The 24,645-nt window shown below is 37.2% G+C and overlaps 1 protein-coding gene across 4 annotated transcripts in view; it reads left to right on the top strand.

Moving 5' to 3' along the window:
- Positions 1-24,645, top strand: part of WWOX (WW domain containing oxidoreductase) — a 493,697-nt gene that overhangs the window by 4,639 nt on the left and 464,413 nt on the right. For all 4 annotated transcript variants that reach the window (XM_039382880.1, XM_039382881.1, XM_039382883.1 and 1 more), the window contains exons 4-5: positions 241-419; positions 17,865-17,971. In XM_039382880.1, coding sequence (XP_039238814.1) covers positions 241-419; positions 17,865-17,971 — 286 coding nt within the window. The remainder of the gene's footprint in view (positions 1-240; positions 420-17,864; positions 17,972-24,645) is intronic.

Here is a 24,645-nt window from a genome sequence, read left to right as displayed (position 1 = left end):
GTTCAGAATGGCTTGTGATGTGTGTGAACACAATTAGTAATGGATGTTGTCACACCTGGAAAAATGTTTGATTAAAAAAAGTAATTGAGATGATTTTAACAAAACTGAAAAAAATAACTTGATTTTTTTGAATTTAAAGGATCCACTGGAATTGTACACAAGAGTGGTTGAAATACATTTAAAATCTACATGCAGAGTACAGAAGGGTTCAAGCAGTTGAATTTTTGTGTTCTTTTGCAGCCACATAAACAAAAGGACTACCTACCTTGACCCAAGACTGGCCTTTACAGTTGAAGATAATCCAGCAAAACCTGCTACTAGACAAAAATATGATGGAAACAGTACTGCAATGGAAATACTCCAGGGTCGTGACTTGAGTGGGAAAGTGGTTATAATCACAGGAGCAAATTCAGGAATAGGTAGGTTAACATGACACATAAGGTAAAATATGACAAGCTTTGTCTTACTGACTGCTTTGTTGTTTAACTATCTGTGTACCTTTGGTTTTCAAACTTGATTTGCACTTTTTTTCATGTAAAACCCTTAGTTAGAAAACTGTTTTTTTTTAAAAAAAAAGGTGTGGAGAATTTGGAGCTTACAGGAGAGCTACAGGAAAGACATCAAGTGCTGAAACAATTCATTTGTGTCTAGAAAAATATCGAGGGAGGCATTTTAAATTATGTAATGTATGAAGGATGACTGTGAAAGAGGAGGGAAATTTCTTTTTACGATCTTGGTGGCTAGGACAAGGAGTAAGGTTTGTAAGGCTGCAGGGGAGTTCAGGTAAAGTATTGAAAAAAACTTCCTACGGGCAGCAAGTGAACTCAGGTAAAGATTTTTCCAAGGAGGTTGTGGAATTTTTATTACTGAAGGTACTTTCAAGTGAATTTGATGATGAACTTGTATCAGAATGTTTTACTCGATGCTCCTTTAGGGCAAAGAAATATGATTTATGACCCTTAGAAATCCCTGTTAGTTGTATTGTCTACCAGGTTCATAAATCTTTTCAGACACCCAGCTTGTTTAGATATCTGCTACATACTATTGCTTCTATAGTTGGTGAGTATTTGAGAGATTCTAATTAGCTGCTTTTGTTTCATTTTATAACGAAGCTTTGTGTTTAGGGGCTTTGCTTTTCTCCTCAGAAGACAGGATTCTTTCTCCAACTTAATTTGCTAAGCTGCCTGAAGTTTCACTCAGCAACCTGCCCCCAGGATATGTTGTTTTCTGCGACTTAAATTTGTGGAGGAGCCACAAATATTAAAACTCTGGCGTGGTTTGGTGTTAGATTTGAATTTTTTTGGTAAATGGGGGAATCGATGTAGATCCTAGGTCACTGCTGATCTTTTGTTCCCTTTTGTGGTTTGCATTTTTCTTTGTGGTGGGATTGCATCAATATTGAAAGAGACTTTATGCAGTGGGTTTTATTTTAGTTCAGGATCTTGACTTAAATACGGTTTTGAGGACATTGTAAAACCTTGGAGATGTTCTAGAAAATGGATTAATAGCAGGACTTAGCACTGTGAATTCTGTTGGTCTTTACTTCTGAATTATTTAAGGGAGTGTTATCCCACAGGAGTCAGATGAAGAATTTAGAGCTTTATTGTGGCTTGCAATTTAGGCCTTTAACAGGACATGCCCTGCTGCCATTGCCTGATGTGCTGCTACAGGTTGGCATTGCAGCAGGGGCAGCAAGGGTTGTACTTGTGCTTTCTAGTAAAGTTTACATTCCAAGTTCTTGGTACAGCCTGTCTCTACCTTGCATCCAGCAGCAGAATGTGCTTTGTGTGCAGCTCTGCAGTCTCAGAACGTTTAAGAATCACCTGGACTCAAAGGGATTTGCCTTCAGCAGGGACAGAGCTGCCATTCAGCCTCGCTGAATGAGTTGAAAGGAATACTTTTTCTTCTTATAGTTGAAAACTCTCCTCAACTTCTGAAAAATAAAGATGTTTGCTTAATTAGTGAGGGAATACTTTGGATGACTTCAGCAATGCTAGAATTTTAGTGGTATCACAAGTACTGGCTCCTCAAATGTTGCTTCATTGCCATTAACTTCTCTTAGTATGTCTGTAAATAGACTTGACTGCTTGTGGTGGTTCTTTTTATTACTGATTAGGACTGTGGACTGTAAGAATTTCCTAGATTATAAACCCACTGTCTTAACTTAATCCTTAAAATTGCTGTGAAAAGCATGAGGGGGGGAAAAAGTACTAAAAAGATTTATAAACACTTCATTAACCTTTTCCAAGTTGCTAATGAAAATTAATGAGTTATTTCTTTCTTACAATATAAAGAGATCACAGCAGATCAGGAGTTATTAGTAAAATATTTTCTTATTTGTTTATTTTGAAAGCTTTTTCTTCTGACTGTGCAGTCCAACTATTCTTTGGGTTTTTTTCTTGTGTATTTTTTTTAAGCTCAATCAGAATTTTAATCTGAATATTGCACTTGAATTAGAGGTGACTTTTGGTCACGGTGAAGATGGTGTAGTAAAAAGAGTAAGACAGACTTACTGAATTAGTTTAGTCTTGCACTGTCAGTCCTTCTGGTTTTAAAATCACGTTGTTCATGTGTATTTAAACATGAGCAGTGTCAGTTTGTTCTCTTAAAATCAGTAAGACTTATTGAGGAATTATTGTTATTATTGAGGAATTGAAGATAATGGGCACTTCTGTGTGTTGTTTTTCTGTTTAAAGATCTCGGTTACAAAAAGTACTTCCCCAGCCTGCTGCTGGTATGGGTGAAGTTGTGCTCACTAATGTTTCCACTAGAGGTCTGTGTTGCTCTTTGAAAGAACTTAACAAAAGCGACCTGGTGCTTTTTTCCCCGCTGTTTGTAACTGCTCCTGTAATTTTGTTGTTTGCGTTCTTAATTATTAGGGCTAGAATTTGAAATTATGAAAGCGTATCAGCAGTTCATCTAGGTTTTAATTTTATACAGAAGTGTGATGTTTTCAGCTGTGTGTGAAAGCAGTCTCCTCAAATAAAACATTTTAAACCCCTCCTTTAACTTGGTTTTAAAATCAGAGAGACAGTTGTGTGATTTTCCTGACTTATATAAATATTTCTGTCTGGTTTTAAGGGTTATGTAGCTGTATGACCTTGAGACTACTATGTTTTCTGGTTTTTGTATTGGGTGCAGTTGCATTTAACCTGTAGTGACTGTGAGTAGTGAAGTATAAGTAATATTTCAGTATCCCATGGAAGGGCAAAATGTGTTTGTTCTGTCCAGGCAGGCAGATTCCCCAAAGCAGAGTTTTTCTTAAAGCTTTTCCAAAATTTTATCACAAAACTGTATTGATAATCACAACCAATTTGTCAAGCTGGGATTCTAATTGTTCTGCTCTGTGAAGGTCCAAAGAGGCCTGTTAAAAGCTTTTGAAAGGGATGCCCAGAGCAAGCAGCTTAAGTTTCTTCAAATGCTGAAGAAAATCCAGAAGCTGTAATGTGGCTTTGTATATTACTTTTATATTTTAGTGTTTTAGATTGTTTCTTTGAAATAATTGTTGTTTAATGCTTTGTTAATTGGACTTCTCTTTTTTTTTTTTTTTCCTGGCACTTTTACTTCTGAGCAATGAAGAACCTAAGCCAGGAGTGAAGCTGTGTATTAGTTACTGTTAATCAATGCTTAAAAGATGAGTCACTACTCCAGTGAGCTTTTGGTCTGCATATATTTATGTGTGAGAAGTTATCATGTTTCTTTTATTTCTTGTGCAGAACTTCAGCATTAGCAGCTGTTGTCATACTGATGCAAAAGGTTGGGGAATGTGCATATGATTTATCTCAATTAAACATCTGTGTTGTGATATAAAAGTTGTTTTGAATAACTGGCTGTTTAATTTTTATAAACAATAAATAGATGTTTTCCTATTTTATTCTTCTTTCTCATAACTTTTTTCCCAATGACTCTCTGAGCAACCTGATCTAGTGGAAGTGAACCAACTTCACCAGCAGGTGAAGCAACCTACTTTTCTCCTCTTAACTACTAAAATACAGTTAGCAGCTGTATTCTTTCATTCTTTCTTTTAAAATTGATATCTGTCACTCTCATGTCTCATTTGCATCCCCTTAAACTTGAGGATCAGCTGTATGAAATCAGGGGAAAAGACTTAAAGCTGAAGCTCTGCTTTGAGCACAACTCTCAGAATAGAACCTGTGTAGCTTCTGAAATGCTTTGTATATTTAGTGAGCTGCATTCCCAATATCAAATGTTGTAATTAATTGCAGTGAGGATTTCTAATAAGCAAACATATCTGAACATGGTGAAACCATGCAAGGTAACAGTTTGACAGTGGGTATCTTGATAATTTACTTTAGTATTAATCATTATTGTAACAGGTAGATGGTTAGATTTGGTTCACACACGGTGCTGCTTTTGTGATAAATACAAACTATGTAGCTCTGCAATTTCTCTTGTGTTTTTCACTGTATCACCTGCACCTCATTCCGAAATCTCTCTCATGTGGGACATTATTTGAACACTGTACATCTGTGAGCAGTGTAGAATGGCTACCCCTCTTAAATCCTTCTAGTCCCAAAATACTGGAAGCTTTTCTGACTCTCTTGCTGGTAAAGTACAGTAAAGTTTTAGTGGTCTGGGATGTGGGATTACCTGTGTTAATTCTGTTACCAGTAGCATCTAAGATCTGATACTGTCAGGGTGGAAATAGAACTTTAAAATATTGGAAAGCTGGGAGTCTTTCTTTTCAGTAAGCACACAGTGCTTACATTAATTCAGAAAGAGTCCAAGATATTTTTCTTTGTTCATCACTTTTATTGTATTAAGAAGCTATTTTCAGTAGCTTTTTACTTTTTTAGGCTTATCAAGGCAGTATAAAAGTAACTAAGCCTGTCCATAACCAATACAACACTTGTGGCCAGACTGCTGTGCTGAGACTGTGCTTTTGTACTTCATACTGACAGAAGTTAATGAAAGTTTGCTTAGTGGGGGAATGACATAGTGCATAGCTTCAGAATTCCTGAATTCCTGATTTCTGAGCTGTCATTTCTCTGCGTAGTAGTGTTTGAGCACTTCCTATATTAATATTGTTCTAAATCTATCTTGTAGTTAAAAAGCAGAATCTACTTTCAGAGCCTGAATAAAGCCAGGTGTGGTTAACCTTTGTTGTATTTCTTATGCCAATTAAGTAAAGGCTATTTAAGCTACTACCAGTAAGAGAAGAAAAATTAAACTTTTAAAGCTTATCTAAATTTCTCTTGAAGACTATTTAAGGCCTCTAAGAGATGCTGGCTAGCTTTTACCACTATGCTCTAACTTTGTTGGCAATGGAGAGATCAGAAAAGTATGATTAAAAACGTTTTTACTTCTTAAGGAATCAAAAATTGACTGCTCTGTACCTGCAGAGAAGAGAATTTTGAGAATATGGGGAACTGTTGTAGTTGCAGAAGTTCCTGAGGTTATTTGTGGGCGACAGCACTTTCACTGAGGCTGCCTTCATCAGCCTTCACAAAGAAGGTAACATTTGCTGCATCCTAATTAGACCAGTGAATGGTCTCATTTAAGGCAAACTCTTATCATATGGGAGGAATAAAACAGACCCTTCACATACCATTGAGGACTTGATTTTATTCGTATTAGTCCGACTGTCTTAAATATGTTCATCGTCTTTCGCTGCATTGCCTGGAGAGACAAACACACATTCCCCATGTGTGTTTGTCTGAATCTGTCAGAAAGGAATTGTTCAGCTCTATTTTTGAGCTAGGTGGCGAATTTTCCTTGAAAAACGTGCCCATTTTTCTTCAAAAGTACTGACTTTATTTTCTAATTTCTCTCACCCATTTCCACATTTGCACATTTAAGGGTGTGCAACTGGCAGGGCTTCTGCAAAGGAACTGCTCAACTCAGTCCCCTGTTTCAGATTCACTTTATGATTTCTTGGATGGTTTTGGAACTTTTCTTACGCTAGAACACCTGAACTTTGTCAGCCTTGAAAAAATCATCTTGTTTTTGTTGGATAATTTGTTTTGGGGGAAAAAACATCTCTCAGAGAAAATACATCTGTCTGGTTTCGGTCTGTATTATTATTTCTCTCAGTTCTGTTCATATGTTGACTTCCAAGATTTGAGTGTAAACTTTTTTTATATGTTCTGTTATGATGAGTAAACAGCAAGGTGTTTGCTTTCTAGTAATTATTATTTGCATCCCTTTTGAGAGCAGAAAAAGGGATGTGACATGGGGGAGCAAGCTCCCGACGATGCTTCTTGAATGGTCTTTTCCTACTATCTGGATCTTTTCCCCAGTTTAGTGAAAAAAGTTCGTTGTCTGAATCAAAATTAGTGTTCATAAATGCATGAATTCCTGTGGATTGATAACTCAAACCCTCTGCCTGTTTTTATTAAGAAGAATTTCTGTACATAATTCTGTGGTAGCTCAGTGGTGCACAGGGAAGGGAAATGCTGGGCTTTTGCTCAGGGGGTGCACCTCATGTTCTCTCTAAACCAGCATAACTTGTGGTGAACGAACTATTACAGCCTTTGCATGGTTGTATGTTTTCATGCTGGAAGTGTTTCATGTGTGGAGAACTGAAGTGGATATTATTTATGGAGCTTTGGGTTCAAAGTTTATTGTGAGGCAGACAGATCAGCAATATATAACCTTGGATTATTTTTCTTGGCCAAGTCCTAGCTGGCCCTGGGATTGTTTTCATGGGATACTTTTGTATTTATTGGGCTTTTAAAAGCATGAAAGAGTCGCTCCTTGATGTATATTTTAATTTTTTGTGAATTCTAGGCTCCATGTATCACATGTTTTACTATTATAAGCAGCACAGGATGTTAACAGAAAAGCATGGCCTGGGTGCACCTGGGGGGTGTGTGCTCTGCCCTGGTAGAATAAAATAACCTCTCAGGAGAAAAATAAGTTACCCACTAAAAACACTGCAGATGTAATTTTTACAGCAGGGTCTTCTGCCAGCACAGTTGTGTTGTTTAGGGACCGTTTTCCTGCCATCCTTCACCAGCAATGAAGATTTGGTTTTAAACCCCTTTCAAATGTGGTTGGGTGGGGAGGATGAGGGGGGAAAAGGCAAATCATCTTTCAGCCTAATGCAGTTTGCTTTTGTGTGTGCAGCTGTGTCTTTTATTTTCTTGCTGCCCTGGCTTCAACCAATTGTATTGAAGAAAAACTGTTGGCTTAATGAAGAATTCATGGAAATGTAATGCTGAAAACTTAAAGGCTGAATTTTTTAGGTTCTGTTATCCACCTGCTGTGGATTGAACACCACTTGAGCAGCACTACCATGAAAATGTTGTGTCTGCATAGAAGTTTTGTTGTTTGCTTCTTACTTAAATTTACCCTTTGCTGTTTTTTTTTTCCAGGCATTTTCTTTGTGCAAGTCCAAAACATTGTGGCAGACATGAATTTTGTTGTACCAGTGTTTTGGGGGAATGGGAGTACAGTGTTTTCTTCAGGAGACCCTGAGTCTTGCAGGATGTATGTTTTTGGCCAGAGTAGAGTAATTGATGTAGAAAAGCACAGTTTATGGAGGGAAACTTGACTATGGGGTGGAACTTCTAACTCCTCCTGTTGTGGGATGTTTGTAGCTGTCAGGGATTAGTAGTGATGTATTCTAAACAATTAAAAAACTACTAAAAGCTATTATTTGAAACTTTGATTAATGTTAATAGAAGACAATTCTCTTTAACTTACAGTGCTGTATTCTGAAAATTTCAGGCAGGTAACAGTGACTGAGTTTTCCATGAGTGCCATCGCTCCATTTTAACTCTGGCTTAATATTGTGGAATATTAATATTGCTCTGCATTACATAAAGCTACAACTGCTTACTTGTAAATATTAAGAGGTCCTCTTGGACTTCCTGTAATTTATTTTTCTTATTGAGTAAGCTGAAAATGGTGTCAGATGTTCATACTGCTTTTTCATGTCCATTTTGATGAATCTATTTATTACTTGTGTAATGAGCAGTACACATGGTTGGTTAGCCAAGTTATTGAACTTCATCAACCTTGGCTGGAATTCACAATGCATGTGAAACTTGTTGTAACATGTAAGAAATTACATCTGGGCTAAAAGGTTCAATAATGATTACTGCTTGTAAAGGAGTCTTTTCACAAAGGGTGGGATTGAGCTGTGTGCCTGGGTTGTACTTTCTGGTACTCGTTTTACAGGGGGAAAAACGTGTTTGTAGAATCCTCTAAATAGGTGGTATTTACGTTGTTGTCTGTTCTCTAAGAATTAGAAAGTCACTTCAGTGAGCCTCAACTTGATTGCTTTTCTGTCTTTTTGAAATATTTCATTTCACAAAGGTTTTTCTTGTTATTTTATGCGTATTTCACAGTCCAGAGGTGAGAAACCTTTTGTCTCACTGCAACGTTGAGCTCAACTCTCTGCATCATCCTGTGCCTTCATGTTTTGAAAACTAATTGTGCTGCAAGAGTTGTTTGAATACATGTACATTTGTATTATTTTGGAAGAGGTTGCTAAACCTTTCCAATTATAGTAGCTTCAGACATGTAGAGAATTTTCTAGCTACTGTCAACTCCAGTTACAGCCTGTATGTACATTAATGGACGTGATGTTTTTGGCTTAGCAGGGGAAGATCATCAAAAACAAAAGTACTTTTGTCTTCCTTAATTTTTTTTTATTAGTTAATGGTATTTGCAGTTTTTAGCTCTGTTACTGACCACACACTTGTGCCTTTCTGTTGTTTTTATTTTCCTTCTCTGAGTGATTTTTTTTTTCCTTCTCCTTTTTCTGTTTTTTTTTTTTCTATTGGCTCATATTTTTAATATGTGAGATCTTTGTAGCCTTCTATTCAGCTCTATAACCTCAATATTTTTGTTCTTGTAACATCCAACTGGTTTTGATTTCTTGCTGTCCTTCCACTTGGTGGTTTTCAGTACTTTATCTGTTGCTTCAGAAAACTCCTTACAGTCTGTCTTCAAATCTGAATAGTTTTATAGTAATACACTTTGTTTCCTTTCCTTCATTTAATTATAGTTACCTTGGTCACTAAGTTCCTATTCTTAGTGAATATCTTCTTTGTACTAAAAATACTAGTGAAGTTAGGTGTTCTTGGTAGTAATAATATCTGTGTGAACAAGGAATTGTCACAGTTCAGTTTTGGATGTATTTATTTAAATCTTGTTCATACACTGTGACTCGAGGTTCTGAAAAAATGAGTGTTGCTTAGAAATTTTTCATGTTTTTTCTAGGTTATGCTATCTTTGTAGAAGGTATATTTGATGTCTCCTCATTCTTTATTCTTTATCCAAGAAGCTTTAACAGCACATTCTCTAATTGGGTTTCCTTTATTTCCTGTACTAAAATCATAAAACTTGTTGGGCATTTTCCTCTTGTGATTAATCAAAAAGCTGCTTTGTGCAAAAAAAAAAATAAAATCACCGTTTATTTAAAAGTTTGTGAGGGAGTTTGTTAATTTTCCTCTCTCAGAACCAAATGGAGAAAACAGAATCATATTGTGTGTTCAGAGATTCAGGTGCTGCAAGAGATTCTGGTTACATTCCTCTTCTGCCATTGGCAAGCACGAGCAGCATGTCTTGCTTCTGTACATTTGTACATTGCAGACATTAATTATGCTACTTAGGACTTTGAGAAATGTGTTATTAGTCTTATTGTACTCGTGGAGCAACATATGGCTGCAGTAAATGACCTAAATCTACAGATTACGTCCGTGTCCATATTCCAGTTTGAAGTGGGAGTTGGATTGTTCCGTCACAGGATAAAAAATACACTTCTTTGAGTGCTATTCTAATTCTTCAGCAGGAGTAATTAAGATATATTAAGAGTAGAAAATATGGCAACTAGAAAAGAAAGAAAGCCTTTTTTGAGAGGTGCTTTGTTTGTTTGGGTCTGTGTCCAGCTGCAAGCAGATGCTGAGGGGTATAAACTTACTCTTGTTGAAGGATTTTTAATTCTGAAGGTAAAATTGGACCATTTTGTGCCTTGCTAAGCAAAGAGGAGTGCATAAAAATGTGCATGACCTACTTGGCAGCACACTTTTGGCATCCTGAGTGAAGGAAGGTTGTGATCTGTTTCTGAATCTGATCTGTGGTCAAAGGAATACAACCTGAGACTTCCTGATTCTGTTCATTGCATTTGGTACTTTAAACACTCATCTCTGTCAAAACACAAAGTTATGTATCTAGAATGTAAGGCAGAGATAGGCTTCACAATGGTATAGAGGTAATGTGGTGAATAAATATCAATTACTAGACTTTATACACACACACTAAGGTTTGCTCATTTTACTGGGGAACTTGTCATGGGCAAGGCAGACTGACTATGGAATCAGGAGTTGTACAGCCTGATTTCTGGGTGGTCTTGAGTGAACTGTTGAACACTAACATTCTGGCTATCAGTAGGAGTGATCCTTTTTTCCTAACTCGCAGTAATGTTGCAAATTGTGACTCAAGATTTTAGAGTCCAACGTTGTCGCAAAACCAGTGGGTTTTGGAAAACGTGTAGTGTGCTTGTTCACCTGGCAGGTTTTCCTGTTTTACAGATGTAAAGTTCTGTAGGCATGTATATCTTTGGCTTTCTCATCCCCTGCCCCACATGGCAAAGTCTAACTTCTTGGAAGATGAAAAACCTTGGATTCTTGTCATTGAGCTCTTGGGTGGGTTGCTGGTGTTCTGGCTGTTACCACATAGACCTTCAGTATCATCTAAAAAAAATACAGCTTAATTTTGGTGTGAGATGAGGCATGACATGTTTTCATTTACTTCTTGAAAGTGTGGCAAAGAGGTATTTGATTTTTTTTTTTCTTTTTTTTGCCCATGGCCTTATGTTATAATTTAATGACTTCTAACTCTTGCTTGTTTTCCATTCTCCTTGCTTTCGTGTACAGATGCTTTTTGTTAATACTGTTCTTATTCTTCATCTTTTGTTTCAGAACTCCATCTCCTGCCTTACTTTGTATGTCGGAACCACATGATGGATCATTTGAGTTACATAACAGCCTCCCATCTCCCTCTTCCCTTCGTAGTTTAAAGCACACCCAAAAGGTTTGCCACTTTTGACCTAGAGAGACCAATGAACTGCATCTTCCCCGCCTTCAGTTCTTTTCACAGGATCCTGAAATGACTCCTGTATCAAAATCTTCCTTTGTGCTGCCAAACTAAACAAATTGTCTTATCTCTTATTGCCCAAAGACAGAGGTGGGTGGTGACTGCCAGAAATCAAGTGGCATTGTTTTAATTTTCATTCTGCTCCTCTGTTCCTCTCCCCTGTGATACAAACTGTGAGATCTTTAGAACAGGACCTGTCTCTGTATGCTTGATTCTGTAAGACATCTTTTTTTTTGTTTTTGTAAGCTGAACTGTGAGCTGTTTAGGGCAGAACCTTGTTTTATTATTTATCTGTAAAATGTCTAATATACATTTTAAAAATCTTTCACTGTGTAACTGATATAAATAAATATCAAGTTTGTTTGAAGAAAAAAATTGGTTGAGTTTATGTTGTAGTACTTTCTCTGTATCTTTACATAACGCTGAGCATTTCTCATGAAATGTCTTTGAGATTAAAGCTGGGAGGGTCTAGCACTTTAGCTGACAGCACAGTATGTCTTTTAATTATTCTGCCTTGGATGAAGTATTCCTTTTCATTGAATTTACTTCTTTTATTAACATTGCACTGTTGTACTTGCCAAAAGGAGATTCAAAACATGCAACTAATTTTTTTTATTATGTTTAATTAGGGCTCAGCTCAGCAGTACAGAAACCTATGATAGTCTTGGCTTACAGAGGAACAGAAGTGTACTTGAAAAGAAACTAGACAATTTCTGGCTTTTTTTTCTCCATTTTTGCTTTGGTGGGAAAAACTGTTGAGTTGCCTAAAGCTACTGCTGATGCAAAGAGCAGCTTTAGAGAAGGAGAGTTTGCCAACCTCGTTTCTCTGAACTTGGAACTTTTTTAAAAAAATATCTGATTAAAAAAAAAAAAGGCCAAGAGACACAAAGATAAATTTTAAATTCTCTAGGCTGTTTTCCAGTCAGTTGAGTAAGCTTGTCTAAGAAGGTGTGTTAAGAACAGCTACAACAGGGGAGGAGAAAAGCCCCAAAGTTTTGGAAAGGAGTTGGAGGGGAAAAAAAAATAAAAGGCAAAACCCCACCCCTCAAAACAGCTTTGAAAATCTGGTTGATCCTGGATGTCTGATCAGACTTTCTGTATTCTGTTACCAATGCTCTTAAGGCTGGCGTTTTTCCAGAACACAAACCCTTCAAGAGTGTGTGGATTAGCTGGAAACTGAAGCCTCTTTATTGTTGGCCTTTGATACTTGCTACTGATGTTGGGTAAATCCGCAGTGATTTGTGTGTGTGTGACTGTTGTAAGTTTTGTTGCCACTGCCTCTCTTTAGCTCCCCTCAGCTTTGCTGCCAAATAACGATGAAGCTGCAGGAGCCTGCACAAAAATGTTATTTATTTCCTTAATAATGCATTCAAGTCATGGTATTTGTAAATAGGCTGGCTTTATTTAAACAAATAAACAAAAGAAGGGTCACTTATCCCATAGTGACTAAACATTCGGGAATGATTCCTAACTGAAAAATGGAGTGCCCTAAATGCCATGTCAAAATTTGACTACTCAGTCCTGATCTAGATTTCATCATGATGTTGCTTTGATATTGACTTACATTATGGGCAGATTTGTTGTTTTCTGCTACTCTAGATTTCAGTTAAATGTTTAATTTAGAAGTGTTTATTTTGCAGTAAAAATAGAAGTAGTGTGTTAACATAACTGTAGTCTAACAAAATATTTTTTTATCCCTTATGAATATAAGCATATGTAATTCTGAATAATTTAGGGTTCTAATTAAAATAAGGAATATGAGTCACACCAAAATGAGTTCTGCTTATTTTGAGACAAAGTTGTTATCATCTTGGGTTTCTTTTAAAATGTATGTAACTCTGCTTGGCTTGACTTAGGAATAATACATTTAGATGCACTTTTAGGTGGAAAGGTTTTTTTTGTCAAGAAAATGTGAATTTGTATGTGCTGAGTTGCTGCATATCCAGATGCCTGTTTGCCCTCATGGTAAATTATCTGTTACAATGGAAAAATTATATGCAAACAGAAAAATAAACTTTTTAATAAATTGTCCTTAAACATTTAGTGATAAAGCCAAATGCTTTACCTGTTTGTATTTACATGACTTGGCAAGTGGGGGGAAAAAAAAATTAAATCTTTATTGGGATGATCTGTCCAGTTTAGGATTAAATTTCAGTTTTGGCTTTATCTCTCCTTATGTTTTCATTAAGCTGTTTTTAAGACTATCTACCTTAGTTGAAAACCACAGTTACTCTGAGTGGTGTCTCCACGTATTTTATGGGCAGACATTGAGTGGTTGGTGGGAATTGCCTTGACACAGCTAAAACAAGGTCTTATCGTGAGACATGACAAGTAGCTTGGCTCTGTATTTGATGTGTTCTCACTCCAGGGCTCCTTCCAGACTGGCTGTTATTGCAGTGTTTGGGTTGGATTGCAGCACCTCTGCACGGTGAAGGATTGGCAGTGTCTGAATCTGCTCCCAGTCTGTGCCTTTGGGGAGCTGAGACTCTGATCAGGCTCAGGTGTAACAGAGCTGAAAGGACTCAGGGCCCAGCTTGTGGTCATGTCTGGTGCAGTGGCATCATGAAATGAGTTGGTGGGTGTCTTTGGGCAGTGCAGCTGGAGTAGATACCAGATCTGACTCCAGCTTTGTGGCTCTTAGTTGCAGCGTATTTGTAATATGTGTGCCTGACACAGTCACTGTGCTAGAGTTTTTTCTTGCTGGCAGGAATTTAGCTTTCTTTCCCTCAAATGATGCAGCTTTAATTTTTTACAGGAACAACAAAGCAACAGATAATTAGAATCCCATTAATTTAAGGGTGTTTTTAAATATTTGTTTTGTGTCGTGCTCCCCTCGGAGGAAACAAAATATTTTGGGTTTTGTCAGTGACAACAGCAGTGCACTTACTGTTAAGAATAACTTTTCCTTGCCCAGAGCACTGTATTGCAAAGAAGTGTAAGGAGTGCATATTTTTGAATCGGTTAGATGGAAAACAGAACCAATGCATTAGTCACCCTGTTTCATTTTGGTTGGCTTTTTCAGTGGTTCATGACTCCAAGAAAAACACATTTGTCCAATTTACACACAAAGGGAGAGGCAGGATGTATCTTTCATGTAACATCACACTTTTCAATGAAAAATATCAGTATGTGTCATTGCCATGTGCCTGCAAACACACAGAAACAAAGGCAGCATTAGCATTTCATGGGAATCGCTCATTTTAAAATTGAGTCTTTTAAAAATAGCTTGGTGCTTTGTTTGCTTGAAAACTTGCATTTGGAGTGACTTGAATAATGTGTCTCTTAAGGTTTTATCCTAAATATCTATATTGAAGCAGAGTGGACGTGGCCAGGCAATCCTGATGTGGAATGCATGGTGCTTTTTGGGCTCTGAAAGGTCTGAGTGTGTGGGATGTGCTCTTTTGCATGTGACTGGCATCACACCACCATACACGTGCAAGCTCTGGGGGGATGTTGTACTCTTAAACCACCAGCACAGACAACAATGATCTTAGTTACAAGATTCTTTCCTAAATCACACATCATTGTTGTGGTGTTTCAACCTGAAAAGAAGCTTATCCAGAACTCTTCATGGTTTTAGCACATTTAAATGTGCTTTACTCCTTTCCTGAGGAAGTGTTGAGTAAGATGATCTGATTCAATGTCCCTGGTGTTTAGGTCTTCCAAATTTAAAGAAATCTAGTGATGTCTAGGAGACAAGTCTCTTTTCCATTTATGTGTAGTTCTCTTGGGTCCCAAAAATCAGAAGACACTTAATCCAATATTTCCAAAACCCCAAATCTTCTGAAAATGAATCAACTTCACTCTGCAAATGGGGCATTTGTCTATTTATAAGAACCCAGTAGATGTTTGCTGCAATTCAGAAAGCAGCATCAGAGTTTAGGAGCAGTGTAGTGGGGTGAAAAAGAGAAACCTGAAGACAGCTGTGACTGTTACATGCACTTTTACTGATATAATATGTTCGTGCTTACAAAATATGAGTTGGTTTCTGCTGTTGTACAGTCCATAAGAAAGCCACCAGTGTATGAAAGGCCAGAAATATGCAACACACAGAGACCAGGACTTTTGTAATTCTACAGAACACTTGTGTTCACTTAGCTGATCTTAAAATGTTTACTGTAGTGGCAGGGAAGAAACTTGTCTTCTGGACTCCCTTTTAGTTTCTATTCAAGCTGCCTGTGATGTAGGGCTCGAGGAAGGCTGGGCTTTAAATCAATCCTTGAGCACACGTGGATCTTTGGGCCTCCAGAGCTCTTCCATGGATGGAGAGAAAGCAAGAAACAATTCTGAAGAATCCAGTCCTGTAGGCTTTTACATGGAGGACTAAGCTGTTGCAAAGAAAGACAGCATCACTGTGTTTCAAATATGTTGTTAATGGCAGATCCAAATTATCCCAGTGTTCAGGAGAAGGTAGGGAAACTGAAGAAAACTTGCTGTTGTCTGAAATTTTTTTTTTAATTTCTTCTTGTGTTTTCAAACTTGCTTGTATTTGAAATAAAGAAATGTTTTTAAAACGTGTAAATGCCTGATGCAAATCGGTTACAAAATGTCCCCCAGTGATCGATGGACTGTGTGCTGTGTACTTAAACAAGAAATCACTGAATTGCTTTTCCACTCAGTGAATCCCTTTCTCTGTTTTACAGAGGAGGTGGCACCGTTTGACAGAGCCCTGTACTCCTCTGGTGTATGTTGACACAGTGCAGCAGGCATTAATTGAGCGATGCTAACAGCTTCTTAATTGAGACCATTAGCTGAAAATCTGCCCCAAAATTCAGTGATAGCAGTCGACTGCAGATAGCCAAGAATGTGAGAGTATCGAACAAGTCATCATAGAAAATGAAGAATAAAATCCAGTGCTAATTTCTGAGTCTTTATGAAAAGCTGGCTGTAAGAAAGGGCTGAAGGGTTTTAAATGTCTCCAGCAAATCCCATGTGCTTGTAGCTCTCTTGTTAGTTCTGCTCCCCGTCCTTTAGGTTAGCTGGTGATGTAGAGCTGTGCCATAATGTTTATCCTCATGTATGTCTTATTCTTAAACAGGATTTTCACTTCTGAGTGTCAGATTAGAGCTCGTTCAGCTTGAGCACCAGCAGCAAGAGCAGTTGATCTCAGCACAAACTTGAGATTTCCAGGGCAATCGCTTGAAATTAGTTTTATGAAACATTTGCTCAAAATAGGATATTTAAATACTCTATACAACACAGTGATTGCTTTTCCAAAGTGGATGTTATTTAAGCATGTTGTTCTTCTGTCACATTTGGGGAAAGTATCTGTTTAATTCTTTGTAATTGGCTGTCCTTGGTGCTCAAGTCTATAATCCTGTGCTGTTTTTCTCGTGTAGTTTTTCCTTCCTTTAAAAAAAACTCACTACTAGCATATAACTTGTTGGCAGGCTGTCTGTCTGACCTGGATTAAATAGCTCTGCAGCTGCAACACCCCAGTACTGTGGTACAGGGAAGATTCACCCCTGAAGGATACAATTTGTTTCCTGGAATGGAGGCTAAAATCTTTACTGTTACTGTCCCTTCGTGTGTCACTTAAGTGGTGTCAGTCTCAGATTGAGTGAAGTTCAAAAAAAGTCTTTTGAAGTCCACAAGAGTTACTTTGGTGGGAAGAATTAAAGTTACTCTGGTTCCTTAATTTTGTATGTCCTTTACATAGTTGTTTAGATTTCTCTTCCTATTAAACCATACTGTGATTTTTTTTTTGTGGTAATGTTTTACTGTTTGGGTGTTTATGTTCTTTGTGGTTTAACTTTGGTGTATGAAACCACATTCAGTGTGGATTGTGATTCAGTGGTAGTTTTTATAGAGAGGTAAGATTTTTATTTATGGAGTTTAAATAGCTTTGTACTTTACTCAATCCATGTGTTGGGCTGAGGTTTTAAAATTTACTCTAAATTGAAAATATAGGTACATTTTGCTGAAGAACAAATGTTGATAAACTTAGTTAAAGACAGTGAATCTGATAGAAAATGTTTTCTATCCTGCTAGAAGCTTCTCCCCACCTCTTCAAGTTTTTTGACACTGAGGGACAAAAGAAGCACTAATTTTTGCAGAACCAAAGAGCTAAAGCTGTAAAATGACTTGGACACTGAGGGTGCTTCCGAACTCCTACTTCAGATATTTCACTTGGAAGTTGAATTCTTCTAAGCTCCTGTATAGCTGTTTCTTAAACTGTAAAGGTACTTAATTGTACTGCTTAATGAGGATTTTTAGGTCTATGAGGGCATATTTTAAGGACACATAAAAAATGCTGCAGCCTTGAGAGTGAGCAAGTGGGTGTGTAGATCATGCTTAAATTCCAGTGAGCTCTATGAAGAAGAGATTCTGTTACCTCTGCTGGTAGATGATCTGGAAAGGTGCCTTATGAATTATGCTCCCCACAAGAGATCAAGTAGTGATGGTTATGTACAATCCTTACCTATAGCCAGTAATTCAGTAGTTGAACTGGAGCCTTTATGTGGTTTGGGGTTTCTTTACACTCAAACAAGTGAGGAGCAAGTAAAATCCTGCCCTTCCAGCAGCTGAACACACCCATAGGCTGAGAAGTTGGGTCTGTTTTTTGGAGATGCCAAGTCTGTTTTGCACAAAATACACACGCATTGGTCACAAAGACCTGCTCAAATTGAAGTGTCTTATGTTTTTTCATATGTGCTCTTAAGAGCTGAGTCGAGGTGAACGTCAGGCAGGTTGTCAGGCTGCAGGTAACCTTAGTGTACTTACAACCTTTTCGGGAATTTTATAGCTCTGTGTTGTCCCTGGGACCTATTTCTGACTGGGAAAATGTTTTGTCTCAGGTTTTGAAACTGCAAAGTCTCTGGCACTGCACGGGGCACACGTGATCCTGGCCTGCAGGAGCCTGTCGAGAGGCGGCGACGCCGTGCAGCGCATCCTGGGGGAGTGGGTAAGTGATGTACACAGTGTCCAACACTCAGCTCTGCTTTCCAAGACACAGGGTCTTTTGTGCATTACAAGCAGTTCAATAGATATGGCATTGCCATGCAGGAATCTAAAGAAGGAGGCGTTTGTCTTACTGTGTAACATCCTGCCCGGTCGCTGGCGTGTTGGTGATGGAGGTTTTTCGTTTCCCGTGAGTGTGTTGGACTGCAAGGCTTGACTGGTTACCCGTGTTACCCACAGGTGCTTTGTAAGGGCAGAAATGTTTGAAAGAACCACTGAGGCGTTGTTTCAATAGGAAAATGGGAAACCCATCCTACAGGCCCCAAATTGTATCAAAAACGGACAAGTTTGGTCGTGTCATTGGAAAAGTGCAGCTTTTGGAGCCAAAAATCGCTGTGGGTTCGGAGCAGGGATGGGGATGGATCCCCCTCATCCATGGAATGAGCTGTGCTGGTCTCTGTCATGGTTTTTTGGGAGCAGGGATGGGGATGGATCCAGAACTGAAGTGTCCATCCTCCTTCACTTGGTTGTACACAGTCAAATATTAGAGACAGCCACTGTTTTGCCCATAGTTTGCCTACAGTGAGAGATTTCAGGGGGTCGTTCTTACACTTTTAAAACACACGAATGTTTCCCTCATTTTCTGTCCTAGTCCATCAGGCCCAGCAGCCCTGTCTGTCTCAGTGGGTTTTTTTCTTCCAGGTTCTTCCCACTTTCTTTCATTTTTCTTCCATTTTGTCACACAAATACAAGCTTTTCAGTCCCATCTATTTCCTTGTTGCTCTTTGACTCCTAACTTTCCCCGATACCCTTTTTTGATGATCTTCTAAGGCCCTTATTAAAATATATTCAGTGTTCTTAATTTATTCCTCCCACAGTCATTTACTTGCTAGTAAGGATTGCAGGCTACTTTTGTGTGAGCTTGCTGGGACTGCTGAATTCCAGGAGATAATCTGGTGAAACTTTACTAAGTGAAAGACCTCAGGATGAGATTCTTGAATTTTTATTTCTTTCCAGCTAAAACTGGTGGTGATGTTTTAGTTTTATTTCCCGAGCTCTTAAAGTATTTCAGCTGCTCCCAGATGACATGGGAGAGCACTCAATAGTATTAATATTTACACATAAGTAGTCTACAGATAATTATAATATTTATTAAAAGTTTATTGCAAAACCAAACAGTGCTTATTTACAAGTATTTCCAAATGAGTGATGCCTATAATACTGCTCATTTTTGTGACCATAGGTTTCATGAAGAAACAGTCTTTGGATTTAGGCCTTTTTCTCTTGCCCAGATGATATTAATGATTTACAGTAAAGGATTGGGAGTGAAAAATGTCTTCCTTTCTGCCTCAGTACTTTCCATTGAAGCTCCTTTTTGCTTGGTTTTGTTTGTTTGTTTTTTTTTTTTTTTCTTCAATAGCATGGAATTCCAAGAGGATTCCAACAGGGGTGAGTGTAGTGTGTGTTGCTTAAAGTTCATTTGTCTGCTCTCTTTCAATAGAACTGGATTTGGTTATATTCTGTTGTTTGAATTTAACAGTCCCAGTCCAACTAAATATGGCTGTATATATGGGTTTTATGTCACTAAACTAAGGCAGTAGTGAGTAGCTTTTATTTGAAAAATATTCTATTTGCCCCCTTGATTCTAACCATTTCTGTGAGCACTTTGAAGACAATGGGAGTTCAGGAATACTTTTCTCAATACCTGTATTATCTCACCAAAAGTTAGAGAATTGTTAATTGAATGAAGATCACTGAAGGTCAAATTACTTCCGAAACACAAAATTTATTTACTAACGGTTTTCAAATTCTAATTGTTCAGAAAAAGAGTCTCATCTGTAAGCTGGTAGCTGGAAAACCTTCAGTGAGTCTTTGTAATGGCTTTGTTGTTGTTTATTGAGAGGGACTAATTAACTTTGATTATTGCACTAATATTATGGCACTTTGACAGTCCCTCAGATTTATGACTCTGGGAAAATAAACAAATGAAATGCAGGTGCTGGAGCAGAAAGAATAAGTTATTACTGAACTTTAATTACTTGGAGTGTGTAACCAGGAGAGAATTAGTTGATGAATTACAAGATGCTTAAAATTTACATCAAATTGTAAGCAATCTTGAGGAAAACAAACACAAAAACCTGCCCCAAAGTCAGTTACTGAAAACAAAGAGACAAAGATTAATTTGATTGATTTCCTTCTAATATTAAAATATTGATGTAAAATATTAATTTTTAGCTTATAGGTGTAACTGCAGAGCAGGAAGTTGTTAATTGAAAATTCTTTCATAAAATGAAAGAGCTTAAGAAAAATGTCAACAACCTCTGCATATGGTTCAGATGAATTCTCAATATGAAACTGCAACTGTTCTGCTGTGAAGAACTTCAAAGCATCCGCAGTGTTTTGTCTCCTCTGTAGGGAAAGCAAAATTATTGAAAGGAAATAGATTTACTTTTCAATTTGGAATCAATTTTTTAAAAAATACATCTGCTTAGGATGCAGCTTTACAAGGCCTCACGTGCATTTTCAAGTAGTATTTTCGGAAGCAGTAGTGCTACCTACTTGTTTTATGTTTTCTTGTAAATCTCTGAGATTAAGTCTCTGAGCTGCACTATAAATACCATGTTCCTCAGTAATTTGAGAAGTGGAAATTCAATAAATATGTTCCTACTCTTCAACTCGGTTTCCAAACCCCATGTTCTTCTAATTTGCATTAAATGTGCTCTTATAAAAAAAAAGAAAAAAACATTGCCAAATGGAGTTCCAGTGTGTTTACCTATCATAAGTGTGGAGCTTTACTACTGTGATGGTAATAAAATTGGTATCTCTGTTAAAACATGTGTATTATCAAAAGCAACATGTATCCTACGCTGACTTTTCTGTGGGACAGTGTCCTTTAGTAGTCAAGGTTTAAATGTTGGACACAGAATATTTCCTTTTTTATTCTTTGCTGTCTGATGCAAAAGAGAGTTCCACATGCTTTGCAAGAGACAAAATAATTAAAAACATGTAATGAAACAACTTATTATTTCAAATTTTGATAAAATTATCTAATTGTTGTTCTGTATTAACTAAAACCTGAAATATATACGGGAAAAAAATGTAATTCTTAAAAACCCAACAACAACCTTTGCCAAACCACAACAAACCAAAACGGACCCAAATCAAACCCACTGTAATGCAGCATTTAAAAATAAAATACAGTGCATGTAACAGTACTTGTGAAAACCACCCAGCTTGTTCCCTTGGTGAGTCTGTGTGTGACATCCGTGTCTGGAATTCCATAAACTGAGTGTCTGCAGAAACACAGCTCTGCTCTGGGGCCTGTTGTACTTCTAAACAAGTTGTTAGGCAAAAAAAAAAAAAAGCAGTTTCAATCCGCTTGTAATGAAAGCTGAAAATCAAGTTTATAAAGAGAAAATGGGACGGCTAAATGGCTTGGGAAAATCCAATTGTTAAGATTTAGAGAAAACAGCAGGAATAATGGGAGACAATGAGATTTTTTTCAGATTAGCTGCCATTACGTTTAATAAGCAAATTCAAACTGATCTTAACTGGCTGTTGGAGACAAATCTAGAAAACTTTGTTTATAACAATTTGTGCCTGAAGAGCTGTTTTATAGAGAATTTGAGCCATTTGAGTAGGGATTACCCGTATAAACTTGCTAATTACTTTAGATAACTGACATTTGCTTGCAACCTGCAGTATTCCAGTTATTTTCTTCCTAAGCTACAGCAGAATTTTGCTAATATTGCAAATAAAGGGTGATTGCCTTGTGTAAAGGATTGTTATAAGTTCTAAGTAGTCTAACTAGTCTGTCAAGTATAATATTTATGGAAAGGTATGGTTGGTTATATTGGTACAATCTAATGCTTTGTACACATCTATACATTTAGACAGAGAAAGGAAGAAAAAGTATGTAAAAGCAGCAGATAAAAAGAGAGATCAGTATAACTTTACATTTGATCTCTCGAAAATGAATGTTCATGCCCGACGACGTTCAATATCAATTTAAAACTGTTTGATAATTTCTTGCTCAGAAAAGAGGAAATTAGAATTCTAAGAGTTATGATTCATTTTAATCAGAAAGAAATTGTCAAGCATAAATCTCTCCTTGAGTGGTGAAAAGGCCTGAAAGCAGCCAAGAAAAAAATATCAATACTTTGCAAAGGAGGAATGATTGTTCCAATTCGTAGCTTAATTGACTTTGAGGCTTAATGAAAAACACTACAGTGCTGTTTGTACACATAGTTGCTGTGACAAACATGGAAATCTATGCTCCAGGAAGAGAAGCTAGGTAATTTATTTTACATTATTATTGATATAATTTTCTAATTGAGTATGAGCAGAATGTTTGGATAAGACTGCACAGCTCCAGATGTTAGTGGTATTCTCAAGAAAATACTTAAGAATATGAATGAATAAAATATTTCATAAATCACCGCTTTTCTTGCCAAGGAGCTCTCATTTATTTATTCCTGTCAAATAGTCTTTGAAGTAGATATTAAAAGATAAATTGTAAGTTTAATATTTCATAAAAAGTATAATGTTTCTTTTGTAATTCTTCCTCAGTGTTAAGCCTACAGCAACATTAAAGATTACAATACACTGTGAAAAGAAAACTTGGGTTTTCTTTTTAAGTAGCAACTTACAAGGTAGAGATGTGACAAGGGAAGAGAGAAAAGAAAAGCAACAAAACAAACGTGACTCCTTGCTGTATTCCTTTCCCCCAAAGTATTCTTCACCTAAGGAGTGATTTATATTCTTGCTGATTAAGTAACTGAATGAAATTAAAACCTGATAAGTAAGTCTTTGTATTCCAGTTTTGATCTTGTAAAGCACAGAAGGATGAGGAGCAAACTGGCCATGTTTATACAGACCAGGGGCAACAGTTTTCATGTTTTAGCTCCGTGTGTTTTCCCCCTCAAGGAAGGGGGGCTGATTTCCCACGAAGTGTTTTGTCTTCACTGCTGTCCTTGGTTTACAATTTTTTGTGTATAAGTGTCTAATACAGAATAGCTCTGTAAAACATTCTTCTGTCATAGTCACTTGATGCTAATGGATGCTAATCTTGACACAGAAGATAAAATTTCCTTTTCTATCTCCTTGGTGTTAATTTTGTGAGCTTTTCCTGTACACCAGTCAGGCTGTTAATACATAATTTCCATACTACGTGAGACCCCGCACAATGAATTGTTTTTGGAATTAACTTAGGTGAATGATCCCAGGGGGACATCTCATCATGCTTAGTGACAGATTTTCATTTATGGAAATAGATGAAGAATGTGTGGAAGATGGCTTTGGAGATGTAGCAAATACTGAAGGAAGCCACAGACTGTTAGTACAGAATTAGAGAGTTTCAAAGTGGTGCTAAATGAAAGCTCTTAAAAAATAACCTCTTCAGAGTGGGAATTATTTCAGAATTTCCTACCAGTAAAGCCCATGCATTGCTGTGAGAATATTATTTCCAATATTCTGTTGTTATTTTGTAATAAAGAGTTGTCTTGTTTCAAAGCAAGATACTCTAAAACTATGTGTTCCTGGCTCACATGCCATCACAGTGTAATATACAGTTATAAAAGCCTACAGTATATAGACATATTTCATTTTCCAGTGCATGAGTAGTGCCCATGCTGAAGAATCAAGGCAAAAGCAGTTATCCAAACCTTGCTGTGGGGAAAAGGCCTTGCCCACAGGAATTATCTTGTATTAAGTGAACTGGTAATACAATAAAAAAAATTCTGTGTCAACTGTCTCACTTGCAGCTGTAGGCACTCAGCTAAAGCATTACTGCCCCTGCTTTTTTTTGATTTTTGAGGGTGTGATCCAGACCCTTCTGAAGTGAAGGAATCTTTTAATTGGCTAATTGCAAGAGAATCAGACCTTATGTTATTTGCAGTGAATTGACAGCATAAGCATTAACCAATCCTGGTGCTGGTAACAACTCTTTGAGACTAGTAGGAAAGTATGACCAGATTTTGGCCATAATGTTTAAGACTTCAGTAAGTTTCTGTGAGTAATTTGCTCAGCTGAGGCACCTTAAGAGAGTGATGTGTGCTGCAAAGCTGTTTTCCAAATACAGATGCTTAAAAAAACCCCTCACATGAAGTTAAAAACATTTAACAATTTAATCAACATTTACATGGATGGATTGTTGAGTTTTTTTTTTTTTTTTGGTACACTATAAACATATGGCATGAATTTAATTTCATTACAGATGCTGAGAAAAGGGAAAGGCAAATATTTATATTACATTCATGTTTTACCGTAAAAACACTGTTCACTTTGTTTATACAGTTCCACTGTTACAGTTTTTATGGTTAGTAATGAAACCACTGTAAAACAGAGTCTGAATTATACAGCAGATGTGTTAAAGCCCCTAACTTTGAGGGTTGGGCATCCTTCTGAATACTGATATCATTTACTTAGAGTTGATGTATTGGCTGCAGCTGAACTGTTTCATACTTCTGTTCTCATCTCAGTGAGCTCTGCACTGTTACTGTGTAGATAGATTGAGCTGATAGAGTTTTATTATTTATTATGATGGAGCTTTCAACCCAGGGGCACCCCCAAACCTGAAGGAACCCTTAGACCTGAGAGCGTTGCCCAAATCCAGGAACAAACCCTAAATCCAGATGCATCCCAAACCTGGCAGCACCCAGGTGTGTCTGAATTCATAAT

This window comes from Pipra filicauda, unplaced genomic scaffold, assembly GCF_003945595.2.
Source record: "Pipra filicauda isolate LSUMZ 115617 unplaced genomic scaffold, ASM394559v2 scaffold289_size944018_pilon, whole genome shotgun sequence".
In the NCBI taxonomy this organism is placed as follows: Eukaryota; Metazoa; Chordata; class Aves; order Passeriformes; family Pipridae; genus Pipra; species Pipra filicauda.
This window is presented reverse-complemented; position numbering and strand designations above follow the sequence as displayed.